Here is a 25021-nt window from a genome sequence, read left to right on the forward strand (position 1 = left end):
CCATCAGTCTAAATGTTAGGTGGATACGCGAACACCACCATTACAAGAAACAAGAAAAATCTTGAATCCTTAATCAAGTTACAAGAAAAGCACTAATCTTGCTTTAAATTATATTTTGACGCAAAGTGAAATAGACAAGTAACGAACATTTTTAAATTTCATTTTAATTCAAGACCGATCCATTCTCCAGAGAGAAGGCAAGAAAATAATTCTACAAAGATATGACATACCGATGTTGTATTAATCTCTTATGAGAATGCCCATATAAGTAAGAGAACATTTGGACTATAAAAGAAGGAACAAAAAATAACCTTTTAAACTCACACTTTGTGCATTGTTTTTGATAATACTTTTTATTTTTCACAGAAAGCGAAAGGTGGTTGTTTAAAAGCTACAAAGAAAACCCGGGAAATTGGATAACCGATTGAGTAGTGAATGGTCCAAGTGTGATGACAGGTCGTTAATTACTCCGGTATATGCTTTTATTCTCCCTCTCATTCTTCCCCTTTATCTTCACAGCTCCTTCACTCTGTTGTTGTGTATTTGCTATCTCAACAATGGCGGAAGATCATCCATTGTTGCCGAATCGCGCCATGGAAATAGAACAAACGGAGAGTGGAGGCGAAGCAGCAGCAGCAACAAAGAAGAAGAAAGCTAAACCTGCTCGGGTTGCTTCTCTTGATGTCTTTCGTGGCCTCTGCGTTTTGGTAAAAGCTTTTCATTGCTTTTTTCTCAATGAATTTAGAAAAAAATAGTTACTTGAAGCATGCTCAGTCCAAAAGTTTAGGTGAGATGGTCAAGCTAAGTATGCAACAGATCATCTAACTTCTTTCTCGATTTTAATATTTGATACTTTCTTCTGCATGTTTTTCTTTCTGTTTTTAAAAATTTTAATCTTAAAGGTTCGAGTGCATTTTGGTGAAAGAGCTATTCTCTGAGATCTCCATATCTATTAATTTGTTCACTGGTTTCAGCTTATGATGCTTGTGGACTATGGCGGCTCTATTTTCCCAAGTATTGCTCATTCCCCGTGGAATGGTTTACACTTGGCAGATTTTGTGATGCCATTCTTCCTCTTTATTGCTGGAGTTTCCCTTGCAATTGCATATAAGGTATCTACTCTCACATTTCATATTAGACATATCTATAATCTGCTTGTTCTACTTTAGGCTTAATGCATAGTTTTCGTTATTAAAAAAAGGCTTAGAATGCATAGCCGTTAGACTTGATAAGTGATGTACCATTTTATGTATAGTCAACCATCACTCTTCACACTTACTAAGCTCTTTTCCTATTTCCGAAATTGCAGAAAGTTTTAGACAGAAAAGGAGCCACTTTGAAAGCTGTGTTAAGGACATTGAAACTTGTCCTCCTCGGTGTTTTTCTTCAAGGTAATCTTACTAGCTTGTATCAACTGCACTGAATATCATTTTCCACTTGTGAGTTCAACTTGTTTAAAACTTTCTGCAACTACAGTCTTGTAATGTGTTTCGTTATGGAAGAGTTTGTGCATTGCATTGAGCAATTGCCTATAACAAAACCCTTTCAGGATCAACAACAAACAGCATGAGCAAGAGAGGGCTGAAATAAACTAGACTGTTATTAATGAAAAACATCAGTAGACATATTTTTAGATCGCATGAGAATCTAAAAATGCTACTAGGGACTTGACTATTAGAGTAGGTATCAGTTTGGCATTTTACCGGATAAGTGGAGCTCGATACGTAGACATTGTTTAGCAAAGAGATGCCTTAGAAGGCCTTAGAAAGTAAAGACACCACCAGAAGAAAAACATTTTTTTAGCATGTAGACTATCAAGTAACTTAGTTTCTATTATACATTTGTGCTAAAATTCTAATTGCTGGATCCTTTGTTTTTCTGTCAGTCTGGTGGCATCTTCTTGTTTTCTTTTTGATGAGTTGTGTATAGTCTTCTGCCTTCGTTATATCTGTCCTCATTTTCCTGCATTAATGCATTTGACCTTATCATCAATTCATGGTTATTTTTATTTCAGGAGGTTACTTGCATGGAATAACGGGGTTGACCTATGACGATTCGTGCGTTGCTATCGCACTGTGTTTGTGTAATGGAAGAAGGCTTGTCTATGCGTCGAAGCAGTAAATGACTTGGAAGGAGGTTTACTCAGTGCATGATTCAGAGATCCAGTATTTTATTTCCGACGAAGGAAAGGCAATCGGACTAGGAATGTTTAGATTTGGGTTGATGGAATAACGAGATTTGGTATTTTCGAGCGTGGTAAAATTTTTATCAATAATTTGGTGTCGTCGCCCTTGATTGAATGTGTTAAGTTCGCCGGTGTTATGGTCTTCAGGGCAGGGTATTGTGAAATAGTGCCGGGGAAGCGGCTGTCAGAGATCGCAGTGTGCGGTGGTTTAGGATTGAATCGGTATCCCGGGTGTTGAGGGCTCAAGGAAGATGATCTCTGGGAGGTTTAAAGTTAGTGGCGATCTATTGGTTCAAGTGCTACAGAGATAGATATTGATTTAAGGCAACAATTGGGTAGCGAAGGATGAGGAAGGACATGTGGGAGGTGTCTCGCGATGGTTAAACTTCTAGAAGGCCAAGTGTGAGAAACATGAGTCGAGTAGTTGCTTAAAGGAGAGGGTTTGACCAAAGTGGGAGAGTGACGGAGTATCAGATGGGTTCTGTAGTAGGATAGCTATACGCCTTTGGGAAGGTTTGGAGTGATTGGTATTCATGTTGGACAGTGACTAGGTCTACGGGCTTAATTTGGAATATTGGCTGCTATATTGAGGAAGATTGGGTGTGACGGGAAGGGGTAGCTTAATATGAAAAAGGATACAATATGACTTTGGATTGGAATGTATTGCCGCATATTTAGTTGATGCCAATGGGGAGTGAACGGGCTTGTATGGCTGGTGAATGAGCACGGGCTCAGGATGGTTTGTTGGCTTCGTGGTAATTGTACTCGGTGCAGCGTTGTTGGAGGATGTCGTCCTGGAATTTCCACATATGGGATATCTCCAGTGAGCAGGTTAGCGGTTGTGTGGTATTGATGAATCTTCTACGAAGAATTTTACTGGTTATCCAGTAAGAGGTCGAATATGTGAATATGGCTAGTGATTCAGAATATTCATGAAATGTTTAACATAAGTATTTCGAGGAAATTTGGCGGGTTGATTATGCAAAATCATGTCAATAGGAGATAAGGAATCTTGGTGGGTTCCAGGGTTATGCAATGGTATCTTCAGGCTAAGTGGAAGAGCCCCACTGTCTACGATTAGACTGTGTAATTGTCAACTAGTGCGGTTTCTGGTTATCAGTATTGATGGGTCACCATGACTAAGGGAAGAGAACATCAGCGGTAATTTGAGCAAAGGATTTGAGGAATGGAAGAAAATAACTTCGGGTTCACAGAGGGGTTTTCAGAATGGGTGTACCCGTTGAATATGCGAATATGCACACAAGGATAGTATGAGATGGTTCGTGGGTTTTGGGGATAATGTGATCTCGTGAAATGGGGTCACTCAGGACGAGTGCAGATTGAGTTTGTTATATTGATAAAGGAGTCATTGTTATTTCTAAGGAAGATCCAAAGTAAATTAGGAGAATTCGGGTTCGGTTATGAAGCTACCCGAGGCCTCAAACTGCTGAGTGACGCGCTAGGGCTCAAAACGACCGGTCAGGTCGTTACATTCTCTCCCACTTAAATATACGTTCGTCCTCGAACGTACTAAGAACTATTCTGGAGTTGTCTTAGATCAATGTTTTACACCCCGTGCATCTGCCCGTGCTACCACAACCTAGCTGAGCACATTAACTCGAGCAGATCTGAAGATTCTCCCCTTTATTTAGGCAAATAAGCATTAGGGCTAAATTCCAACGTCCGAAATTCTCTACTAGGCATGCTTCCAACATACAAACACCGTTTCAATCACCACATGACGTACCAATACATGATTGTATACTCTCACTTAATTGTTACCATGCACCATGTAACTCACTTGCCCAAGGCAATCTTTCCAAAGCATATCAGCTAAAATTTTCACTGGCCGAAGCCCGTAGTGTACCTCATGACCAATTAAGCCTTGCTTAAACTCTCGCAATACTTCCACGACAGAGAGGATGTGTAAAACTCATAGCCACCTGCCGAATTACAATTTATGGAGTCTCTCCTCACGATAAGAACCATGACCTCATTTTGGACTGAATAACAATATTTACTCTTTAGTATGCTTCATATAAATCTGATCGCACTGACCCGAGGTCCCAAATTCTCGTCTCACCCAGTACAAGTCGTTCCGGCAATAAGTCACCACAAACACTACCAAAGGTCTCATATGATACCACCATCTGCCAAAATCCATAAACTCGAATATGGTACATAAGGAAAATGAACTATGGAAAGAGTTACTCAACTCACGTAGCTAATTAAACAACCGAAAGGATGTTATGAAATTTCCTTAGGAAATGAGAAGCAAAACACGCAATAATAGATGCGGGAAACTGTACTCAATAACACATTATTGTGGCGTGCAACCCGATCCACACATGATACCGTTGCAGCGTGCAACCCGATCCAACCATGATACCCGTGGCGGCGTACCACCCGATCCAATCAATATCTCCGTGGCGGCGTACCACCCGATCCACACATAATAATCTAAGGAAAACACACATCGAGCCGTAACGCTTATACTCACGAATTGCCCGAATATCAACCATAAGCATGCCAAGCACATAATACAAATCCTGGGGAGACGGGTAGCATCATACGCTATCAAACTCAAGCACGACTAAGATACGATATATGATCTGCATCTCGAGAGCCATCCTGCTCACATAATACCACGAACTATACGGGATCTTAATACGAGTGTGAATTATCAAACCACCTGGTATAATATAGATTACACGGAATAGTTGACGACAGAAATAACATCCAAGGCCCGAAGAGCCTTCCGAAAACAACGCTATGCTGAGATGAGCACATCCGGCATGATATAGAGCCCACCTTCATATTTAGATCCATCCACGGACCTCAAACCGATTCTGATCATACCATGCTTGGCTAAATAGCCTCTCAAGGACCCACACTGACCTATTCACTACACATAAGAACAGTCGTCAAATCCGGAACAAACTTCCACAGTCCACAATCAAACGAACCGAGCTCCCTTCAAACATAAATTTTCACATTAGCGATAGTACCACAATCTTCATACTTGGTTTTAAATCTTTAATCAATCCAGTGACTACATGTCACACTTATACAATCTTCCCGTAGGATACACCCCCACGACCTTTCACACCAGGTAACAAATATGCACCTCCATACTGCCGGCCACTCTAATGCTGTAATGAAAATCAAGAATCCGCAACTCAGTACACAGAGCCTCTTACACAGGACACCGATCTCAGGTGACGTTAAAAACAATACTAGCTTACTCTAAACATTTGAATTATTCCATGCTCATCCGAGCCCTTGACATTCTTGTCGACCTCAACTGCAACCTTGATCCTCAACCTCCAATTCCCATGTCGTTCACTGCACCTAACATACCAGTACGCAAGAGTACACAAATTTCATAATAACTCCCGAACCACCAATAGGGTACATATTTCATCATATAGAAACCTTCTACTTAGCACATTCCATAAGAACCAATGCAACACGTAACTAAATTCTCAAACCGCAGCAAAATACAAACCTCGAGCAGTGGTCTAAACCATCATAATTCTTCCAGGTTTCATCTACACATAGCAGGCCATAATACTCGAATGCCCCCAAATAAAATAAATTACGGCGGTCGTCAAGCCTCGCACGTACCGCCACAAATCACATGTATAACTCAACACGCTGAAGGAGCAAGCCTTAAGTTGGAAGAATTTACTAAGGTTTGATTTTTTGAGTACATGACCTCAGAATCGGGACTGGAAGGTTCCAACAGGTTCGTATGATGATTTTGTACTTGGACGTATATCCGGATCAGGTTTTGGATGGCCCGGGAGCATTTCGGCGCCTATTGTGGAAGTTGGCATTTTGGAAGGATTTCGTAAATTTGGGTTGGACTGTATTTCAATGCTATCGATGTCCGTTTGGGATTCTGAGTCTGGAAATAGCCCCGTATGGTAATTCTGGTATTGGGAGCGCGTCCGGAAGTGGATTTGGAGGTCCGTACGTCATTTCGGCGTCATTTGGCGAAAGTTAGAAATTTGAAGTTTTTTTTGGAGAGTTTGATCGGGAGTGACTTTTTGATATCGGGGTCGGATTCTGATTTCGGTTGTTGGAGTAGGTCCGTAATGTCAATTATGACTTGTATGCAAAAGTTGAGGTCAATCGGACGTGATTTGATAGGTTTCGGCATCGAAGGTAGAAGTTTGAAGCTTCAAAGTTCATTAGGTTTGAATTGGAGGGTGATTCATAGTTTCGATATTGTTTGATGTGATTTGAAGGCTCGACTGAGTTCGTAATGTGTTTTGGGATGTGTTGGTATAATTGGTTGAGGTCCCGAGGGCCTCGGGTAGAATCCAGATAGTAAATGGATCGAGTTGGGACTTGGAAGAAGGGCTGAGGGCTACTGTCATCTGGTGTAACCGCACCTGCGAGGTTTCGGCCGCAGGTGCGGAGGGCGCAGAAGCGACATAGGAGCCGCAGAAGCGGAGCAGGTCGCCCAGATGAAGGACCGCAAGTGCAGAGTTTTGGCCGCATCTACGCAAGCGCAGAAGTGAAGGGTTGAGCGCAAGAGCGAAAGAAGGCGCAGAAGCGGAAGGGGTCTCACACCTGCGAATCCGCATGTGCGGAAATGGCGCTGGGCAGAATGGTTTTAAGAGCGAGATTTAGCTCTTCTTCTATCATTTCTCACTTGGTTGGGGCGATATTGGAGAGCTCCAAAGGGAGATTTTCATCAAGCAACCCATGGTAAGTGATTCCCACTTATTATAAGTTAAATACATGGATTGTATGAGGATTTAAGCATGAAAATTAGTAGAAATTGTGGGGTTTTGGTAGAAAACCTAAAATTTGATATTTTTGGATTTTGACCACGAATTTGGGCATTTAATTGGAAATAAATTATATATTTGAGTTCATGGGATTATGGGTAAAGTTTACCTTCGAAATCCGGGCATGTGGGCCCGAGGGTGCTTTAATCGACTTTTCGAGCGGAGTTGAAAATTATTATAAATTGATTAATTATGAGTATTAGAGCATATTTTGATTGGGTTATATCTTATTTGACTAGTTTTGGAGCGACGGGGCATCAATTTGAGTTGTTGGAGCGGCTTTGGAGCCGGTTATGGAATTGCGGAGCGAGGTAAGTCTCATGTCTAACCTTGTAAGAGGAAATTAGCCCCATAGGTGAATTGATTAAATATGTGCTTCTACTTGTGAGGGCTACGTACGCACGAAGTGACGAGAGTCCGTACATAGCTACTAGCTATGCCTATGTCCGGGTAGTTTTAGGTTTACATCGTGCCTTGTTGATATTGTTATTTGATTTGTGGTTACTATTTGCCTTGAAAAGAAGCAAGATTTAGGTTTGCGTATTAATTGTCTTGAGAAGAATTTAAATTGAGGAAATTAAGTTTTCAAAAAGTTTTCATTTGGATTTCGTATTTTCGAAAAGAAATTTAGGAATATTATAATAACTTAATAAATTTATATTTGACCGCGTCGCATGTATGATCCGCGAGCAGAGTAAAAGCTTCAAGTCGAATTGTCTTTATTTTGAAAAGAATCAAGAAAAGGATTATGACTTACTGATAATTTATATTTGACCGTGTCGCATGTATGATCCGCGAGCGGGGTAATAGATGCATGATTTATTGATAAATTTATATTTGACCGCGTCGCATGTATGATCCGCGAGCGGGGTAATAGATGCATCTATGGTTCGTGCCGTTCGACCCTCGGCAGTGCACATTTTACATTTATAAGTTGGATCTAGCCGTAAGACCTTGGCATGACTTGCGCATGATTGTATTAATTGCTTTGGAAATTATAATAATTGATACTACTTCATTGGCCTGAGATATAAATCGTTAAATGATGAAATTGAATTTGGAGAAATTTCTTATTAACAAAAGAATTGTTTACTTATTTCATGATATTGGGCTTATAGTCGTTATACGTGATCCATGCTTAATTATATCATTAGTATATTAATTATAGCCCATAGTAAGTGTCTGAGTCGACCCCTCGTCACTACTTCTTCGAGGTTAGGCGGAATACTTACTAGGTACGCGTTGATTTACGTACTCATACTACACTTGCTGCATAATTTTTTTTGTGCAGGTATTTATATGTCTAGAGGCCTGGTAGGCGCAGAGGCGCGGTTATTGCCGGGGCTTAGGTGAGCTGCACTCTCTACTACGATCCTCAACCAGCAGAGTCTCTTTTAGAGTATTTTTATTTTTCCTGTCCAAATTTATATTCCGGACAAATGTTGTATTTCATTTTACTTCCTGGTTGATGCTCATGTACTTGTGACATCGGATTTTGGGGTGATTATGGGTTGTCCCGTATTGAAATTTGTTGAAAACATTATTAGTTATCTTGTAAATTCTATCTCTTATTATTTAATTGAAGGAAAAATATGATTTCAAAAATATTAAAAACGAGAACCAAATTGAGTATTTATTGTTGGCTTGCCTGACAGCGGTGCCCGGCACCATCACGACCTTTAATGGATTTTGGGTCGTGACAAATCCGATCCCACCGTACAATCACAATGTCACAATATAAACATCCTCCCTTATTTTACCATCTCCCTTATTTCACATGTTGCAGCGTACAACCCGATCCCCCGTATAATAATTTAAATCAACAACAACAATTCAATAACTCAATTTACAAGGATTTTCTACAACCAAGGGTATGAGTACACGGTAACAAAGGAACCACGTAAAAATCAAAGGAATACAACAACCTCTACAAAAATGACAAGACGTGTAAGGCACGTGATAATTAAGCATGTAATTATAACAATTTGGATATGTAGCAGATATGCACAGATTCATAAAGGAACTCAACAATTAAGAGGTAACAAGACAATAAGGAAGGCAATAACTTCAACCAAGGCATATAAGGTCCAAATAACGAGCAAGAGGTAAATAAGTGCTAACAACATCATATAGAGCATGTAAGAGTAGCCTAACAACGAGATACCACATGTTATGATAATTTAATCAAAGGAATGAGAAGATACTAGACAATCTAAACCGGTCAATGCCACATATAGACTGTGTACCCACTCGTCACCTTGCGTACACGACTTCCAAATAACAAGATAGCACAATCGACTCAATTCCTAAGGGGTAGGTTCCCCCACACAAAGTTAGACAAGACACTTACCTCAATTCGGCCAACTCAATACTCAATTTAGCTTTTCCTTTACCAATTCACCACCGCTCGGCTCAATCTAGCTAAAGACAACTTAAATACATCAAACAGTGCAAGAGAAAATAATTTCAATTAACAAAGCTATGATCTTTATACAATTTGCAAAAAGTCACCCCCCCAGGCCCGCACCTCGGAACTCGATAAAATTTAAAAAAATCGAACACCCATTCCGATACGAGTTCAACTATACCAAAATTATCAAGTTCCGATATCAATTTGTCTCTCAAATCATCATTTTTTATTTTTGAAAGATTTTACAATTTTTCCCAAATTTTCCTTTAGATTCTCATGAATTTGATGTTAAATCTGAGGTATAATCACAAAATATAATTGAAAATTGATTAGAGGCACTTACCCAAATGATTTGATATGAAAATCCTCTCTCAAAATCGCCCACTCTCGGACCTAGGGTTCAAAATATGATAAAATGAAGTTAAGCCCCGAAATGGAAGTCTTAATCCCAGCCTCAGATGTCGCATTTGCGACATCCGGATCGCAATTGCGATGCTCGCAAATGCGACAAAAGCGTCGCAAAAGCGAAGGCTGACCAGCTCTGCCAAGGTCGCAAATGCGACACAAGACTCGCAAATGCGAGCTCAGAGTTTTCGCAAAAGCGACAGTTTGTGTCGCAAATGTGAAGCTGCCTAATCGTAAATGCGATGAAATAGTTCGTAATTGCGAACTCCCTTTCCCCAGCCCATCGCCGCAAAAGCAAAAATAATCTCGCAAATGCGGACATCGCAAATGCGATGAAAACCTCGCAAATGCGAGAACAGAGACACCATCACAGCTGAACCTTCTTCCAACACTCTGAAACGCGTACGAAACTCATCCGAGCCCTCGGGGCTCTTTACCAAACATCCACACAATTCTAAAAATATAACACGAACTCGCTCGCACGATCAGAACACCAAAATAACCTCTAGAATCACGAATCGGATGCCAAAACACATGAAAATTACCATGAACTTCAAGAACTTCTAGAATCGCAACCAAGTGTCCGAACCATATCACATCAACTCCAAATGACACCAAATTTTGCAATCAAGTCCCAAATGACATAACGGAGCTGTTTCAACTCTCGGAATCGCATTCCGACCCCAATATCACCAAAGTCAACCCTCGGTCAAACCTCTCAATCTTCCAAAATTTTAATTTTCTAATTTTAGCCAAAATGTTTCAAATTACCCCACGGACCTCCAAATCCAAATTCGGACGCACGCTTAAGTCCAAAATCACCACTCGAGCCTATCAGAACTACCAAAACTCCAATACGAGGTCGAGTACTCAAAAGTCAAACCTTAGTCAATTCTTGAAACTTCGAGCTTCTCAAATGAGAGTCACTCTAAAAAAAATCCTTTCCGAACTTCTCAAAATCCCGAACCGATGATGCACGTAAGTCATAATACACTGTGTGAAGCTACTCGTGACCTCAAACTACCGAATTGGACGTAATTACTCAAAACAACCAGTCGGGTCATTACACACTCGAACTATAAAGGCTACAACCACATAAACACGGCTCGGAGACGTTCGAAGCCCGTAACAAAAACAATAAGGCCTTGAAATTTCTTAACCGGTTCCAAAGGCTACCCTCGACAGACTATGATTTTAAAAAAAAGAAAAATGTCTAAGAACTTTGGGAAAGAAAACTTCCGGTCACACCGAAGCCCCACGATGCCTTAAAACGAAATACTTGAAGGCAAGGTTTCTTCGAGTCTCTAAACAAAACCAACTGTTTCATGCCAAGGCATTTAAATCTTTGCAAAATAAACAAGGCAAAGAGAAAATTTGAAAGCTGTTGAAGGGAAAAGGCCTTACATTCATAATCAGAAAATTTCTTTTTACAAGGGCCGAATGGCCCCGAGATAAAATTTTACAACGACCAAAACGACATAAAAAAACAAAAGACAAAAAAATGTTAAAAAGATCCTAAGTGGCCTAGTCTTCACCGGGGGCCGCGTCATCACCTTAAGGTCTCCGCTATCTTTGAGCTCGTCCGAATCTTTAGATCCCTCGAAATCCTCCTCCTCGGGATAAGCCAGCTTCCTGGCCTTGGCTTCGGATACCTTGGCATTCACGATTTCGGCCAACAGGTCAAAACCCTGAGCTCGAGCTCCCTCGAGGGCCTACCTTCAGGATTGCCACTTCATATGCTCCACCAAGTTTCTCACTTGATCCTGAGCCACCCTCTAATCTACCTTTGCCTTAACCACATCAATCTCCGACTTGGCCACCTCAAGTTTCTTGGCCAGATTTTCTTGGTCGGAGATCGCAACTGAAGCTCCTCGATCTTTTTGGCATGTACCAAGGCCTTTTCTTTTGTAGCCCGAAGCTGGACCTCAGTCGAAGCCAGTTGTTCTCGGACAGTTTCCTTTTCCGAGGCCAGGCGATCTATGTTTTTCTTCCAATCTTCGGCCTCAGCTTTCACCGTATCCACATCCGCCTGGAGATGCTCGATCTGGTCAAGTTTCTTTTGAACCTGCATGTTCGGGTTGTTAGCCACTATCTGAATCATCGTCACTAACTTCAAATACTCATCTTACCTACTCGACTAGGTCGACATGCTCCTTCCAAGCCTCTTCTAGCTCGAACTGGAGCTTCTCACTAAGGAGCTTGTAAGCATGCCTCTTCTCAATAGGCGCATGGGTTTCGGCCTCGTGTTGGTTTAACTCTTCCTGATATCGGAGAAAAGTTTCGTGATGAAGCACCGAGGCCTGCGAACACAAAGAAGGATGTTACGGTTGTTTGCAATTTAATCTAAGTACATAATAAAAAGGTATTCAAAGTTACCCGATTCAATGCCTTTTAAGCTTTGTTGAAAAGCCATGGGGCCTCCACCTCGTCCATTTCGGCCTGATCCTTTTCGGTCACCAGGCATCGAAGATAACTGACAACCCACATGGGGGCGGAGCGAACACGGGCATCCTCCGGTATGAATATGATTATTGACCGCTTCTGGTCAGGATCTGCACTCGGGGCTGGAACCGGTCTACTAATCTCGGACTCGAAGAAGATTCGCTGACTCCCAAAGATGACACCTTCTTTGGTATCGGTAAGTCTCCTAACCCGGTGACATCCTCCGAGGCGGTAGAATCTAAACCATCGAAGAAGTTGCTGAAGGAATCTGCCGCCCCTTGAGGGCCCTTATTTAGGTGTCTTTTCAGCATCTGGGCCTTGTTTATCATGGAGTCGGTGAATGATGGTGACCCGGAAAGATCTATCATCCCGAGCGCATCCTTCGGGGCATTTCCCTCAGCCCAAGGAGTAACGGTCGTGGTCTCCTTGTCGACCTCCCCAGCTCGGGGCAAAATGGCCTCATCCTTCTCTATTTCGGAGGCCTCGGCCACTGCCTCCTCACCGGCTACCCCGATTTGAGGCAGCTCGACACTACTTCTCACGCGGGTCATCAGGTCGGAGGCTTCTTCTTATTCTTCTTCAGTCGACTGAACGAATCTGATGGGACCTCCCGGGTATTGGCACTTCCCTTGGATTTGCGTGTCAGCCTCCTTTTTGGTTTTTTCTTCTCCGAGTTCGGAGAACTTGAAGCCCTTTTTCTTTTCTTCTCTTTATCCTTACTTAGAATAGATGGTTCAGGGAGGATGTCTTCATTACCAGACGGGGCCCTCATTTCGACATCTTTGGGAAGACCTACAAAGGAAGAAAAAGTGAGAACGAATGCATCTAAGAAAACTAAGTGTTAATTCACTAAGTAGAGAAATCTCACCGTGAGCACGGGCCTCCCACCGGCCCTTCGAAAGTTCACTGCACGTGCGCTTGGAATAGGGATTTTATGACACGATGCCCTCAACCCACTCCTTGAGTCGAGGAACTGCATCCGGCATCCGAGCAATAGTTGCATCACAAAGAATCGGTAAAAAGAAAGGCAAAAGAAAAATGATAAATAAAATCTTAAAGGCAAGGTTATACTTACGCTTCATGTTCTATTTATTAGGAAATGGCATGTCATCGGCCGGGATTAAGTCCGAGGTCCTCACGCGAACGAATTGGCCCAACCAACCTCGGTCCCGATCCTCGTCGATGCTCGAGAACGGGGCCTTACTGGCCCGACGGGCAAGTTTTATTAGCCCCCCTCGATAGAGTAGGAGACTGTACAGACGCATGAAGTGATCGATGGTGAAGATAAACCCTTCGATATTGTTTACAAAGAAGCGGAGGAGAATGACTATCCTCTAAATGGAGGAATGAATTTGACCTAGAGTCACCTCGTACCTCTTACAAAAAGCGATGATGACCGGGTCCATGGGGCCCAACGTGAAGGGATAAGTGTAAACACTCAGAAAATCCTCCACGTGGGTAGTGATCGCCTCCTCGGGCATAGGAACCACTACGTGCTTACCGACCCAGTTACAGTCCTCCTTGACCTTGTCGAGAACACTGTTGGTAACCGAACATATGTATCTCGAGACCAGTTCGCACCGGCCCGGTACCGAGGAAGTATTCTCAACCTTGAAATCGGCTCTGGTTGGACACCCCGTAGGGACGAACATCTTTAGAAGGGGTTCCGGTGTCGGTTCCTTAGTAACAACAAGCAAAACATTCTCAGTCGGTTTCGAAGAAGAGGGAGTTTCCTTTTGGGGAACAGACTTAGAAGTCTTCGCCATTTTTTGATGAAGATGAAGAAGAAGGAGTTAAAGGGGTACGCTTGAATAGTTCAGACAAAAGAGAAACCCTTACAAAGCTCTCAAGAAATTAGGGAAAATACTAGAAAATGCAAAGGTTCTTTAAGAACAAGAGTAGGAAAAGGTTGGATGTAAAGTTTGAATGAATGAAGGAGGAAGTATTTATAGTTTGCAAACGACGGTTCAAAATCTGTAGTGGCCGACCAGCAACTGACGAACATTTAATGCCATTTAGAAGTGACTGACCAGACGTTTTGCTCATTTTGTCATTTTTGGCGCAAAGTATCGAGACAAGGATCGAGGGCTCATATCGTTTCTCGTCGTTTACTTTCCGAAAAATGAGGGGACTATCTGTATACGGTAGAAACCGAGCTTATCTATTGCATGATAGATCGGGGATGAAACATAATGGATTAAAGATCGACCTTGGGGTTCTATCGAACCTAGGCACGAGGTTAGAACATGCGTCTTCAAGATTATCGAGTCCGTAACCCCGGAACTGTCTGCGACTCCGAATTAGCTCGAGAACACATTATCGAACCAAAATAACGGAAGGCCGAAATATCCGTAACCGGTCGGATATCACGGCGGGAATCTCAGCACGTATCAATGAAATCGATTAATTAGCAAATCATGAGATTTTTTACCTTATATAGAATTGTACCTAAAGTAGGACTCCTCTACTATATAAAGAGGGTCTGATTATTTGTAAAGGACATTGTAACACGCATCCAAAAGCAATAAACTATTATTTTTAGTCATTATTATCTTATCACTCTGTTCCGGCACCGATTGTAGCATCTTTGACTCGAGGGTGACCAACTTTCAAGGCCAAGATTGTTCAACCTGCATGGTTTGCACTTTTGTTTTTATCATTTATTTCAATTTGAATCTGATTTCTCATTTTTGTATCAAGTTCGATCACGTATCCTTAAAATCGCGTATATATTCAATTGTTATCCGATTTTGAAGGTAAACAAAGAAAAAAGAGAAGAACAAAGAAAATTAAATTCTCGAGAATATGATTGGAGAAAAACCTCATATTTATGGAAGAAGAATACCTTATTCCCACGTCCCCCGTTTGATCCAAAATTTAGATCTAAGTTTAAACAATTATATTTTCTAGTAAAACAAAGTTAATCTTAGTCAATATTAATGTCCAAAAGATGTGTTAACCGATTGTGGGGGAAGATAGTACGGGTATAATTTATGTAGCAATAAATGATGGCACTTCCAAAAATGAAGGAGGTAGCATTAAATAACAATAAAAAATAATAAATGACATTTAAGTAAATAAAAGCATGCGAGTCACCCAAAATGATGAGATTTTTTAGTATTCTTTCTTACAATGATGAATGATTGATGAGCCTTTGAATATTCGGATGCTTCTTGGATCGTGGGAAAAAAGTTAGACAAGAATCTCAAGAAAAAGATATTTTTTGTATGAATGCAGTAAAGCAAAATATTTCAGAGAATGTCAATGTGGTGTCTTACAAATGAGTATTCAATGTCCCCTATAACTATGCCTCTTTCTATTTATCAGGGAATATGTGCTAAAAAATCCTAATAGTACAGATACAAAGAATATCCACTGGAATATTCTCTTTAGAGTCTTATCCTACAACTAGCCGTTATTACTTTGTTTAAGACGAGTGCTCGTCCTCGACCTTGATCTATGTTGACTCCTCAATCCCGTCCTTCATCTTTTGTGAGATCACTTCGACTTTGAACAACCCTTTGTCGAGGTTATTCTGTGACACGTGGCAGCCCTTGAAGGCTCTCTTAATGCGAATATGGTCTAAACTTAAACTAAGATAATTTTTAGCCCATACAATTAGTGTCCCCACCAAAAAAACTAACTTTTAGAAAAAGAATTCAAATAACTATCTAGTGTAAAAATTTTTAGTTGTTCGGTTGTACCAAATCATTTTTTTTAACATTTAAAACTTAATTTAAAAAAAAACAAAACATATCCCTTAACCAATATTGATTCGGGCGTAATGTTATTTTCTTTTAAATCAATACATGCGAGTAAATATTTTTTTAGCCTTATATATAGATAAAGTTATAGACCCAAAGCTAATTAGAATTCCACTACTTTTTCTCTCTCTAGTCTCTACCGTCTGCTTTGTTTCTCTCGTTTAACAAACCTAGGGTTTGCGTTTTTGTTTGCTCTGTTCAATCGAACCATGTCTACTTCAAAGATGATTGTGTTGAAGAGTTCCGACGGCGAAACTTTCGAGGTGGAAGAGGCGGTGGCGTTGGAATCACAGACTATAAAACACATGATTGAAGACGATTGTGCTGATACCAGTATCCCTCTCCCTAATGTTACGAGCAAGATCTTGGCTAAGGTTATTGAGTACTGTAAGCGCCACGTCGATGCTGTTGCTAAGACTGATGATAAAGCCTCCGAGGATGATTTGAAAAGCTTTGATGCTGACTTTGTCAAAGTTGATCAGGCTACTCTCTTTGATCTTATCTTGGTATAATATTTTTTTTTTGTAATGATTGTGTTTTGCTATAAGTTGTTTTTCTTGCTTTTGTTGTCCTGATTTGATTTATTAGGTGGTACTTTATTTGCCTGATTTTATGTTTAGGTTTTTTCATCTGCTATATGCTTATGTGCTGCTTTACAATTTATTCTTCTATTGGTTCTTGTCTTGGGTTATTGCTGTTATTTGATGGGTTAACTACTACTCCTTATGTCCCAGTTTATTGGATGCATTTCGGATTTTAATAGTCGAACTTTTCAATTTTGACCTCGAATAGTTTGTTTGAAATACAATTTACCTATTTGGAAACTACATCAGAAATACTAAGCCACAATAATTAATAATTAAAAGGCATATGAAAAAATCACGGTCAAAGAATAGTTTGTTTGAGACTCAAAATTCAAAATGCATCAAACGAATTCGGATGGAGGGAGTATGAAATAGTTGTGGAGGAACTCGGTCATTTTGATTTTAAACATTTACTCAACTACATGTGTTGAACAGAACCTACAATTAATCAACTGTTTAGGCATTATAAAGCAGTACATAAAAGTACAGGGGTAATCATAGGTCTCCCACAAAGTTTAGGTGTGTTCTTATTTGTGTATTATCCTTTCTTTTTCTGTACGTCTTATTTCCATTGTTATGTATTCGGGGCATTTTGAACCCCATTCAGTGACTGATTATGTATCATGTTATCTAGTGTTAATCTAGTACTGTCATATTTTTTACGTCCCAATATTTTTGACCCTCGTCATTTTTCTTTACCACTTTGATAATTATTAAAAATCCTAATCCAAACTATTCAAATCTTAAAGTTTGATGTGATTTTTACACTGTCAGACTAGTTTTTTTAACAATTAGTTTATATATTCTTCCACTTTCACCTCCAAAGTTAGTTTGCAAGGGGAGCCTTGCAATAACTGGTCACGGGTTCAAGCCGTGGAAACGGCCTCTTGCAGAAATGCAGGGTAAGGCTGCGTACAATAGATCCTTGTGGTTCGGCTCTTCCCCGGATCCAGCGCATAGCGGTAGCTTAGTGCACCGGGCTGCCCTTTTTTCTTATTCTTCCACTTTCACTAACATTTCCTTATTTGATATGCAAGTTAAATTAAATTCTCAAACAATGAGATGGAAGAGCTGCATATGAATTGGTCTGGAGCCCTGATTCGTCTAAGTTGGTCGTTTGAATCCTTTGTTTTTTTTCTTGTTTCTTTTGGCCGGTGCATGGACCTTCTATATTATCTACCTAGCATTTGTTCTTTGAGTTAGATAACTTTTTTGCAGAGGTTTAATAAGCACTGCCGTTGTAAATTTCAGGCTGCTAACTATTTGAACATCAAGAGTCTGCTTGATCTCACTTGTCAGACTGTGGCAGACATGATCAAGGGGAAAACTCCGGAGGAGATCCGCAAGACCTTCAACATCAAGAATGACTTCACACCTGAGGAAGAGGAGGAAGTTAGGAGGGAGAATGCCTGGGCCTTTGAGTGAATCTGATGTCTATTAACTTTCTATATTCTGGTGATAGATTTGAATATATTAGTAGATGCTATTAAGAATCTCTTATATTATATATGTCGTGCTGTTTGTTTGGTACTTTTTAACTTCGTTGTTCAACCAAGACAGTTAACCTCTTTTTGCTATATATATTTACTTGGTTTACCTTTAGAGTATTAGATAGTTTCAAAATTGAAATGCTGTTGAATCGTGTTAAATCTGTTACATCTTTACTGATATATTGCTGGTTGTTTGTTCTTAGTGTTATTGTTTTAAGTGGTGCGTTGGCTGGTGGGTTATTATCTCGGAAACATGAGGCATTTGGTCCTTAAGTGGTAAAATATGCTTGAGGATGGTTTGGTTTATCCAAGATTCTGTTGAGTTTGAATTTTGAAGGTGCAATTGTTGTATGCATTTTAGGATCTCAAATCATACTTGTTTAATTTAGTGGGGTTGGATATGACTTAGAAAATAGATCCTCGATCAAAAAACAGCTATGAGACGATTGATTGAACCTGTGGTTGTTGGTTACTTGTTTGTATGACATTGTAGCTCCAGTTTCAATAGGTGAGAAATTAATTGTTTACTTGGGGAGATATTATTGTGGCTATTTAATACTTTATAAGTTGGATGATTTCGAAAAAAAAAGTAACATGCTTGATGAATGTTTTCTTTGGTAGTAGAAGCAGAGGATATACCACTCTTTGATCTTTAAGGTTGCCACAATAAAGTGTTTGGTGGCATGATTATTTGGAGTGGCAAACACCCAGCATGTAGTTTATGGTTCAAAGTGATTGTTCTTTTGCAGGTATAAGATTTAAAAGTGATGCAACTTCTGTTCTTCCTGTGAAAATTATTGAGTAAACAAACTCCTTATGGGAAAATAAGGAGAGTTGGTAAATCTGTGCATATCAACTGTGTTTTGGTTTGACCAGATTAAGAGCCAACTTTTTGAATTGAATTGTGGTTACTTTTGGAAGTTTGGGATCATCAAATATTCTTGGATTATTTGTGAAGAGGACTGATTTGGTTCAGCATTATTATTCCACTTCACAAAAGCACAAACAAACGTGAAAGGAGCAACTATGATGTTCAGCATTATTATTCCATTTCACTTTTATCTGGCCAATTTGACTCAATTCTATAGAGCAATCTGTGACTAGATTGAGGTGTTAACACAAATAAAAGAAAGATTTGAAACTACATAACCTCTGTCAATTAGCTTATCAGAAAATGAAAAAGGTATATTGAATCTCCCATCAGTCTAAATGTTAGGTGGATACGCGAACACCACCATTACAAGAAACAAGAAAAATCTTGAATCCTTAATCAAGTTACAAGAAAAGCACTAATCTTGCTTTAAATTATATTTTGACGCAAAGTGAAATAGACAAGTAACGAACATTTTTAAATTTCATTTTAATTCAAGACCGATCCATTCTCCAGAGAGAAGGCAAGAAAATAATTCTACAAAGATATGACATACCGATGTTGTATTAATCTCTTATGAGAATGCCCATATAAGTAAGAGAACATTTGGACTATAAAAGAAGGAACAAAAAATAACCTTTTAAACTCACACTTTGTGCATTGTTTTTGATAATACTTTTTATTTTTCACAGAAAGCGAAAGGTGGTTGTTTAAAAGCTACAAAGAAAACCCGGGAAATTGGATAACCGATTGAGTAGTGAATGGTCCAAGTGTGATGACAGGTCGTTAATTACTCCGGTATATGCTTTTATTCTCCCTCTCATTCTTCCCCTTTATCTTCACAGCTCCTTCACTCTGTTGTTGTGTATTTGCTATCTCAACAATGGCGGAAGATCATCCATTGTTGCCGAATCGCGCCATGGAAATAGAACAAACGGAGAGTGGAGGCGAAGCAGCAGCAGCAACAAAGAAGAAGAAAGCTAAACCTGCTCGGGTTGCTTCTCTTGATGTCTTTCGTGGCCTCTGCGTTTTGGTAAAAGCTTTTCATTGCTTTTTTCTCAATGAATTTAGAAAAAAATAGTTACTTGAAGCATGCTCAGTCCAAAAGTTTAGGTGAGATGGTCAAGCTAAGTATGCAACAGATCATCTAACTTCTTTCTCGATTTTAATATTTGATACTTTCTTCTGCATGTTTTTCTTTCTGTTTTTAAAAATTTTAATCTTAAAGGTTCGAGTGCATTTTGGTGAAAGAGCTATTCTCTGAGATCTCCATATCTATTAATTTGTTCACTGGTTTCAGCTTATGATGCTTGTGGACTATGGCGGCTCTATTTTCCCAAGTATTGCTCATTCCCCGTGGAATGGTTTACACTTGGCAGATTTTGTGATGCCATTCTTCCTCTTTATTGCTGGAGTTTCCCTTGCAATTGCATATAAGGTATCTACTCTCACATTTCATATTAGACATATCTATAATCTGCTTGTTCTACTTTAGGCTTAATGCATAGTTTTCGTTATTAAAAAAAGGCTTAGAATGCATAGCCGTTAGACTTGATAAGTGATGTACCATTTTATGTATAGTCAACCATCACTCTTCACACTTACTAAGCTCTTTTCCTATTTCCGAAATTGCAGAAAGTTTTAGACAGAAAAGGAGCCACTTTGAAAGCTGTGTTAAGGACATTGAAACTTGTCCTCCTCGGTGTTTTTCTTCAAGGTAATCTTACTAGCTTGTATCAACTGCACTGAATATCATTTTCCACTTGTGAGTTCAACTTGTTTAAAACTTTCTGCAACTACAGTCTTGTAATGTGTTTCGTTATGGAAGAGTTTGTGCATTGCATTGAGCAATTGCCTATAACAAAACCCTTTCAGGATCAACAACAAACAGCATGAGCAAGAGAGGGCTGAAATAAACTAGACTGTTATTAATGAAAAACATCAGTAGACATATTTTTAGATCGCATGAGAATCTAAAAATGCTACTAGGGACTTGACTATTAGAGTAGGTATCAGTTTGGCATTTTACCGGATAAGTGGAGCTCGATACGTAGACATTGTTTAGCAAAGAGATGCCTTAGAAGGCCTTAGAAAGTAAAGACACCACCAGAAGAAAAACATTTTTTTAGCATGTAGACTATCAAGTAACTTAGTTTCTATTATACATTTGTGCTAAAATTCTAATTGCTGGATCCTTTGTTTTTCTGTCAGTCTGGTGGCATCTTCTTGTTTTCTTTTTGATGAGTTGTGTATAGTCTTCTGCCTTCGTTATATCTGTCCTCATTTTCCTGCATTAATGCATTTGACCTTATCATCAATTCATGGTTATTTTTATTTCAGGAGGTTACTTGCATGGAATAACGGGGTTGACCTATGGCGTAGACATTGAAAAAATGCGATGGCTGGGAATTCTGCAGGTACTCTAGTAGTCTAGTTTGCGTTTTACTTGTTATTTATCCATCAGATTACTAGAAAGCTACAACTACCTGGCGTTGCCATTTACATACTAGTCGTAACTCGGTATGTGAGATTTTGTAGAGATTGGTCTTACCATGTTTGAAAACTCTGTAATCTCTGGCCGACAGGCTACAGGCAGTAGAAATGTAGAATAGGTAGAAGGAACAAGCTATGCACTTACCTGTTCTATAAGTTATATTTGTTATCATATATACTAATCCATTTTTGGTTATAAAGAGAATAGCTGTTGGATATATCACAGCAGCTTTGTGCGAGATATGGCTTCCACGTCGAAGGATAAAAAGAAGTATTTTCAGTAATTACATTTGGCAGTGGTAAGATGACTTTGCCTAATATGATAATAGATATTTTTGATTGGAAACCTAACATCAGTTGTTATAATATTTTTCAATACAGAGAACTTCTTGATCGCGCACTTTGTGTGTGTGTGTATGTGTTCTGAAGGTACTATTAGATCTACTTAAAACTGGAGTCCAGATTACTGTCAAATCTTCTCAATGCATTTCAATTCGTTTTGATGAATGGTTTGCTGTGATATAAACTGACAGCTTTGACTATTTCATGTGTATACTGTAAGTGGTTTGATTCTTTTTCTCAGTGGAAGCATAATAACATAACGCTATGCTTTCTGAGAACTTCATTGAACATGTGGAATGTCACAAGTCCTCCACCTAAGTATTTGCATTAGGCCTTATTAGCTACTAATAGTTTGATAACATAGACAAACAAGAAGAAATTTTGGAAGTTTTAAGAGTTGCAACTATTGCCAGTCCAACTGCAATCATATTGACAAATAATTATCCACTACCCCGACAAAAGTCATTCTCATAGTTTTAAATACTCACACTGTCCTGATAAACAAACCCAAAGTGAAAAGGTGGAATAACTAGTCGCTACTAAGTCAAATGACATCAAGTTTGAATTATTGGAAGGTGAATAGATTTCTTTCTATGAAATTGATCAAATTTATAGGATGGACCAAAAAGAGGAATAGATCAAGTTTATCGGAAGGAAGGAGTATCCTTTTGCATGCTTGTGTAATTGCTTTGTGTTTAGTTGTTATGTAATGATTTCGTTTAAAACCTCTGTTTATAGGTGTGTTGCATTTTATCTGTGTGCTGTACATACTTGGTTGTTGTATGGTCTGTATGTTCCTGATTGGGAATTTACTGTGTCACGGACAATAGAGCTCAGTATTTACAAGGTTAGCGACTGTTTTCTTTTCTTTTGCTCTTTGTCTTTACTGCATTCTGAAGACAAGGTCAAGTTCCAAACAACATGGCAAAAATTCAACAGAAGCTTAAGGATGAGTGTGAACAGTCATAACTGCATTGTTTATTATTGGCACTAAGCATGTAATAACTCCCGTAATTATACTGTAGAAGCATCGTAACATGTGTTTGTTTTCAGTCAATAAAATAGCATACCATTGGCAGGTAAAATGTTCTGTTAGAGGCGATCTTGGACCTGCATGTAATTCTGCTGGATTGATTGATCGATATATTCTTGGAGTAGATCACCTATATACAAAACCTGTCTATAGAAATCTAAAGGTAACTGTCTGCTGAGCTTAACTTCTCAAACTAGCCAGTCTATATCTCACAGTTTGTCCCTTCGAACTTGTATTGATTCACAGGAATGCAAGGGATTCAATGATGACAAAATTCCGCAGAGTTTCCCTTCGTGGTGCCACGCCCCTTTTGAACCAGAAGGCATATTAGGGTAGCATTTCTGTCCTTAAACATTTCTCTTGGTTCTCCTGTGATCCTACCTTTGCCAATCTAGGCATTCTTACAAGTGCACATCTTTGCCCATGACACATCTTTTTCCATCTATTATCTTTTCACAGTTCCGTAACAGCTGCTGTTGCCTGCATTATTGGACTCCAATATGGCCATATTCTTGTTCAATTTCAGGTGACCTATGTGGTATTATTAGTTGTCTTATTGATGCGTTGCAACTAAGAAGAAGTCCTTTTTAACAAAGTCAGGGAAATGCCTTAAAGGTCTGCAACAATTGAAAATTTCTACTACTTGACGAACTTTTTCCCATATTAGTTTGACATATTTTAAAAGAACTGCTACAAGAATTATGTTTTCATTATCATATTATTAGTATGTATTTCTTTAGTGGTAGTAGAATTTTAGAATAAAAAAGTAAGCTATATCAAATAGCCGTATAAACTCTGAATGAAGAGAATTATTAATGTTCATTGATGCATATTTACATGCACATAATTATATTGCCAGTTAAATTACTCTATTCATTGTATGATCAAATGATGTCTTTCTGTTAACTGTGTTCAGGATCATAAAGAAAGGCTATACAACTGGTCCATACTCTCATTTCCACTTCTGTTTCTTGGTCTCTTCCTTGCTGTGACAGGTATATCTTTCTTTCTTTCTTTCAGGTACTAAGTCAAATCCCTTTCGTTCACACGGACAAACTATAAAACCTTGGTGCCATTTATGAAAAAAAGTCTCTAGTTTCTTTTTTAATTTTCCCTTAAAGGAAATTAATAAAGCCAAAACATACAAGCCCCTAGGTTGAATAATTGTAACTTTTCTTACAAGAAACAAACATTTTTCCAGTTGTCCCATTTAAAGTATAGATTCTGATTTCCCGGATTAATCCATGTTTCCAGTTGTGATTACAATTCCTATGGAACATCAAATTATCAATTAACAAATTGGTTTTAGTCATTGTGACGTGAAGTTGGCGTTTGTTTTCCTTTCAGGTGTGCCATTAAACAAATCGTTGTACACCATTAGTTATCTGCTGGTAACTTCAGCTGCTGCTGGAATTACATTTTGTTTACTGTATGTATTGGTGAGTTTTGAGACTACAATTCTTTCTTTCTGGGATTAACAACTTCCAGTCGCATATGATTTAGGTCATACTGAACAACTTTCTAACTCAATTGATGTTATATGATTTAGGTTGATATCTGTGGTTGGAGGCGCTTGATGTTCGTTTTAGAGTGGATGGGGAAGCATTCTCTTGGTATCTTTATTCTCATAATATCAAATGTAGCTGTCATTTTGATTCAAGGATTCTATTGGAGGGATCCTCACAATAACATAGTAAGGTCCATCTAATTTCAATGAGAATAATGTCTCTGGCCTCAAATCATGAAAATAATCCCTGCCTCTTTTTACTGCCTTCTCTTGAATAGGTTCGCTGGATTGTCACGCGATATGTACACAAATGATATGCCAGCTTCTTGAGTTTCCTGCATAGTATAGAAGTAAGGCTGTTACTCTTAACTACATTCTTTATTTGCTGCTCTTCCCCTGCACAATAGGGTCACAACTCACACATACCCAACTTTGTCTAAAACTAAACGAAGGGATCAGGGCTGCATTGGCACCTGTACGTATGACTCCTCTTGGCCATACTGGCTCGGAGGCGGATCCAGGATTCAATGTTTATGGGTTCCTGCAACGACTTCAAGTAAATTTTCAATTGTAACTGGGTTCACATTTATTGATATTTAGTAAATTTTTCAAATATATTTATACTGTTTGGACAAAATTTAATGGGTTCCCGTGAGGTGGGGAGGTGGATCCAATACTTCTACCTGTGTGTAG

The 25021-nt window shown here is 39.2% G+C and overlaps 3 protein-coding genes across 6 annotated transcripts; all 3 read left to right on the forward strand.

The window, feature by feature from the left end:
* Window positions 1-328: 328 nt before the first annotated feature.
* LOC142173253 (uncharacterized) lies at window positions 329-8527 on the forward strand. 2 transcript variants are annotated; one of them, XR_012702836.1, is made up of 6 exons: window positions 329-707; window positions 975-1112; window positions 1310-1391; window positions 2015-6904; window positions 7227-7298; window positions 8279-8527. XR_012702836.1 is itself a non-coding variant. In XM_075238115.1 (4 exons), exons 1-4 carry the CDS (start codon window positions 477-479, stop codon window positions 2119-2121), a joined length of 558 nt encoding a protein of 185 aa, XP_075094216.1. In that variant the 5' UTR covers window positions 329-476; the 3' UTR covers window positions 2122-8527. The 2 variants fall into 2 exon arrangements, 1 of the variants encoding a protein (XP_075094216.1); XM_075238115.1 differs by having other exon boundaries at window positions 2015-8527.
* Window positions 8528-16048: 7521 nt separating this feature from the next.
* Window positions 16049-18188, forward strand: LOC142173255 (SKP1-like protein 1A). The gene is made up of 2 exons (XM_075238120.1): window positions 16049-16514; window positions 17844-18188. Exons 1-2 carry the CDS (start codon window positions 16218-16220, stop codon window positions 18015-18017), a joined length of 471 nt encoding a protein of 156 aa, XP_075094221.1. The 5' UTR covers window positions 16049-16217; the 3' UTR covers window positions 18018-18188.
* Window positions 18189-18327: 139 nt separating this feature from the next.
* On the forward strand, window positions 18328-24965 carry LOC107826514 (uncharacterized). Of its 3 annotated transcripts, none has more exons than XM_075238118.1 (14): window positions 18328-19986; window positions 20254-20391; window positions 20589-20670; window positions 21294-21370; window positions 21648-21745; window positions 22527-22635; window positions 22868-22984; window positions 23068-23153; window positions 23281-23347; window positions 23738-23816; window positions 24169-24260; window positions 24371-24514; window positions 24607-24678; window positions 24781-24965. In XM_075238118.1, the coding sequence occupies exons 1-13, from the start codon at window positions 19756-19758 to the stop codon at window positions 24640-24642; spliced, it is 1356 nt and encodes a 451-aa protein (XP_075094219.1). In that variant the 5' UTR covers window positions 18328-19755; the 3' UTR covers window positions 24643-24678; window positions 24781-24965. The 3 variants fall into 3 exon arrangements, with proteins under 3 accessions (XP_075094219.1, XP_075094218.1, XP_075094220.1); XM_075238117.1 differs by having other exon boundaries at window positions 18328-18831; window positions 19646-19986; window positions 24607-24965; XM_075238119.1 differs by lacking the exons at window positions 21648-21745; window positions 22527-22635 and having other exon boundaries at window positions 24607-24965.
* Window positions 24966-25021: the final 56 nt, after the last annotated feature.

The sequence above is a fragment of the Nicotiana tabacum genome, chromosome 19, assembly GCF_000715075.1.
Source record: "Nicotiana tabacum cultivar K326 chromosome 19, ASM71507v2, whole genome shotgun sequence".
Taxonomy (NCBI): Eukaryota; Viridiplantae; Streptophyta; class Magnoliopsida; order Solanales; family Solanaceae; genus Nicotiana; species Nicotiana tabacum.

Coding starts and splice junctions, on each gene's coding strand:
- LOC142173253 (XM_075238115.1), top strand. CDS start 477: ATGCTTTTATTCTCCCTCTCATTCTTCCCCTTTATCTTCACAGCTCCT. Junction 1,113..1,309: donor CCCTTGCAATTGCATATAAG/GTATCTACTCTC, acceptor CCGAAATTGCAG/AAAGTTTTAGACAGAAAAGG. Junction 1,392..2,014: donor CCTCGGTGTTTTTCTTCAAG/GTAATCTTACTA, acceptor TTTTTATTTCAG/GAGGTTACTTGCATGGAATA.
- LOC142173255 (XM_075238120.1), top strand. CDS start 16,218: ATGTCTACTTCAAAGATGATTGTGTTGAAGAGTTCCGACGGCGAAACT. Junction 16,515..17,843: donor CTCTCTTTGATCTTATCTTG/GTATAATATTTT, acceptor TGTAAATTTCAG/GCTGCTAACTATTTGAACAT.
- LOC107826514 (XM_075238118.1), top strand. CDS start 19,756: ATGCTTTTATTCTCCCTCTCATTCTTCCCCTTTATCTTCACAGCTCCT. Junction 20,392..20,588: donor CCCTTGCAATTGCATATAAG/GTATCTACTCTC, acceptor CCGAAATTGCAG/AAAGTTTTAGACAGAAAAGG. Junction 21,371..21,647: donor GATGGCTGGGAATTCTGCAG/GTACTCTAGTAG, acceptor TTGGTTATAAAG/AGAATAGCTGTTGGATATAT.